This window comes from Cyprinodon tularosa, unplaced genomic scaffold, assembly GCF_016077235.1.
Source record: "Cyprinodon tularosa strain WSP-4 unplaced genomic scaffold, ASM1607723v1 ctg56, whole genome shotgun sequence".
NCBI classification, from domain to species: Eukaryota; Metazoa; Chordata; class Actinopteri; order Cyprinodontiformes; family Cyprinodontidae; genus Cyprinodon; species Cyprinodon tularosa.
In genome coordinates, this window is record NW_024039296.1 from 170841 (window position 1) to 173349 (window position 2509).

A 2509-nucleotide genomic window follows, 5' to 3' on the forward strand; every position below is an offset into this window, starting at 1 on the left:
GGGCAAATATTTGGACTAACTCCACAGTGGGATGTGGATTACAGATGAACATGTCGGCTGCGTAATTAGGTCCACTTCCTCCCCCACCTGCCTGCGCCACAGCTTCCGCCCATGCACACCCAGCCTTGGATCGCTCCTCTGGCAGCTGCATTCCCAAACAGCAGCTGACGTAAGGAGGGAGGGGCTGAGAGTATAAAAACCAACCAGCCTCTCTCATTCACAGCCACATTTTGGATTACCACACCCGCTGCGGAGAAGCTCACTATTCGCTGTCCTCGGACCAAAAAGCAGAGCGGGACTGCGATCAGCAACCTGTCCACAAAAAAAAAAGCTATGAAAATGTCAGTGGGGGAGATCATCAGGGAGGGAGAGCTGGAGAAGAGGAGCGACAATCTCCTCCAGTTCTGGAAGAAGAAGACGTGCGTCCTGACCAAGGACAGCCTCAACATTTACGCGGCCACAGACACGCAGAAACGCTCCAAGAGCAAAGAGATCAAGTTCCAGTCCATCAAAAAGGTGGACTGCGTGGAGCGCACCGGCAAATTCATCTATTTCACCATCGTTACAAATGATGACAAAGAGATCGACTTCCGGTGCTCCGTGGATCAAACCTGCTGGAACGCAGTGATCACCATGGCTCTGATTGATTACCAGAACAGAAAGGCGCTCCTGGACTTTAAGACGCGGCAGGACAATGACGGCGCATCGCCCGGACAGGAGAGGCGCATGGCCCGCGCGCCCTGAGCCGCTCCAGGGCGCAGGCTCAAAACCATCCTAATATGGTGAGAGATTTGTCTTACCCTGCATATAAATATCAATACATCTAGAAAACTACTTATAAGTGAAAATTATAACACGTTCTTTCTTACATCTTCTAGAGTCTACAGGGACTTTTGAGGAAAAAATGGAAAGTGGGCCAAAAAGGAAGACTAGGTCATCCGGTCCAGAGATGAAGGACTGTCCGGGACTGAGCTCCCTCAAGACAAATGATCCAAACCAAAGCTCAACAAGTGGACTGAACTTTTGAAATGTCAGAACTATTTCACGTTTACTCTACAGAGAGAACTGGCGTTTAAAATCCTGCTAATTTATTTTTGTCCTGATGTATGGTGTTGCTGTTAAACTACTTGTGTTGTCTAAATTATTTTCTGTTTAAATGTATTTATTTGAATAAATGTCCATTTTCTTTTTAATATAACTTTTTCCTTTTGCTGTTTTACTTTGGAAAAGTTTTTTTTTTTTTTTTTTTTTTTTTTTTTGAGGTTGTCAACATCCCTTTAGGCCTGCATGATTCAGGGGGGAGGTAAAAAAGTATAACCGATGCTGATAAAATGTTCAGCAGTATTCCTTCAACGCCACATGTGACCATGAAATGGGAGTAGAGGACAGGGAAGTCCCTCTTCCTCTCTGGCGTCAAGTGGAATGTGACTCTTGTCACTGGGAGGGTTTGGGGACTGAGTCATAACTACCAGGTACATTCATCAACGGACACTTTAGACTATAGTGGTGTATCCGAACACACCTGCTTTCAAGGTGTGGTGGCTTTTATGGTTCATGTACTGGTGCAATCTGATAATGGAAGCAAGGAGTGGATGTATTTGAAGAAAATTAAAAGTATTAAACCGACATGGTTGCATTGGTTTTTCTTGGTTGGGTGTTTGACATTTCAAATGTTTTTAATAATTTACATTTCAAAAGGTGGCAAAAGATCATGTTTTTATAGCAGTTTAATTCTAAAGGGTATTAAACTATAGAATAAAGTGTTTTACAATATAAATGGTAACTCAAAATAGATATCTAAATTGTGTTAAGTATAGCATAATATTTGTTAATCTACACTAGAATTTAACCAAGAAAATTGTCTCACTATTAAAATCTGCCTAATTTTGGCAGATTTTAGTATTTAATATGAATTATATAAATCATAGCTAAGAGAAATCCATCCCTCTTTTATGCCTATTTTATTTCTGAATGTTCCAGTCAGGTTTGTCTGCTCTCTATATATCTGAACGGTTGGTGAGAGGTGAGGTGGAGTCTGGACAGGTTCAACTTGAAAAGTAGGCTTCCAAAGGATTGTTAAATATAAATTACTGATATTTTAATTCAAAAATTGGTTCTATGTTTACATTAGTGTGAGTATATTAAGTTTTTTTAGTATATTAAATATGAGTATATTAAATATTTTTCTGTATATTACAAAGAAAAGTATTTAAAAATCTTAATCCAGAAATATCTTTCGCGATCAATTAATTATTTGATGCACAGAGGCCATCTCTGTGGGATCCCTCTTGATAACAACACATTATTGGCTTTTAATTTGATTAAAAATTTGATAGTGTTTGAGTTCAAGACTGAAACAGTACATCCCTTTTAGGAATCTCTTTTAAAAAGTTAGGATGTAAATAATTTTCCTGTCAAGCTCAGCTAAAAAGTGCTGCTTGTCAGTGGCTGCCTCATGGCTATCAGCTCTGTTACTGTGAACAGATTATATAGAGAGAGCTTTTCCACT

General features: G+C 39.9%; 1 protein-coding gene across 1 annotated transcript; it reads left to right on the forward strand.

Moving 5' to 3' along the window:
• Positions 1-205: 205 nt before the first annotated feature.
• On the forward strand, positions 206-1626 carry phlda2 (pleckstrin homology-like domain, family A, member 2). Its single transcript, XM_038305598.1, has 2 exons — positions 206-782; positions 879-1626. The coding sequence occupies exon 1, from the start codon at positions 334-336 to the stop codon at positions 742-744; it is 411 nt and encodes a 136-aa protein (XP_038161526.1). The 5' UTR covers positions 206-333; the 3' UTR covers positions 745-782; positions 879-1626.
• The last annotated feature ends 883 nt before the right edge of the window (positions 1627-2509 follow it).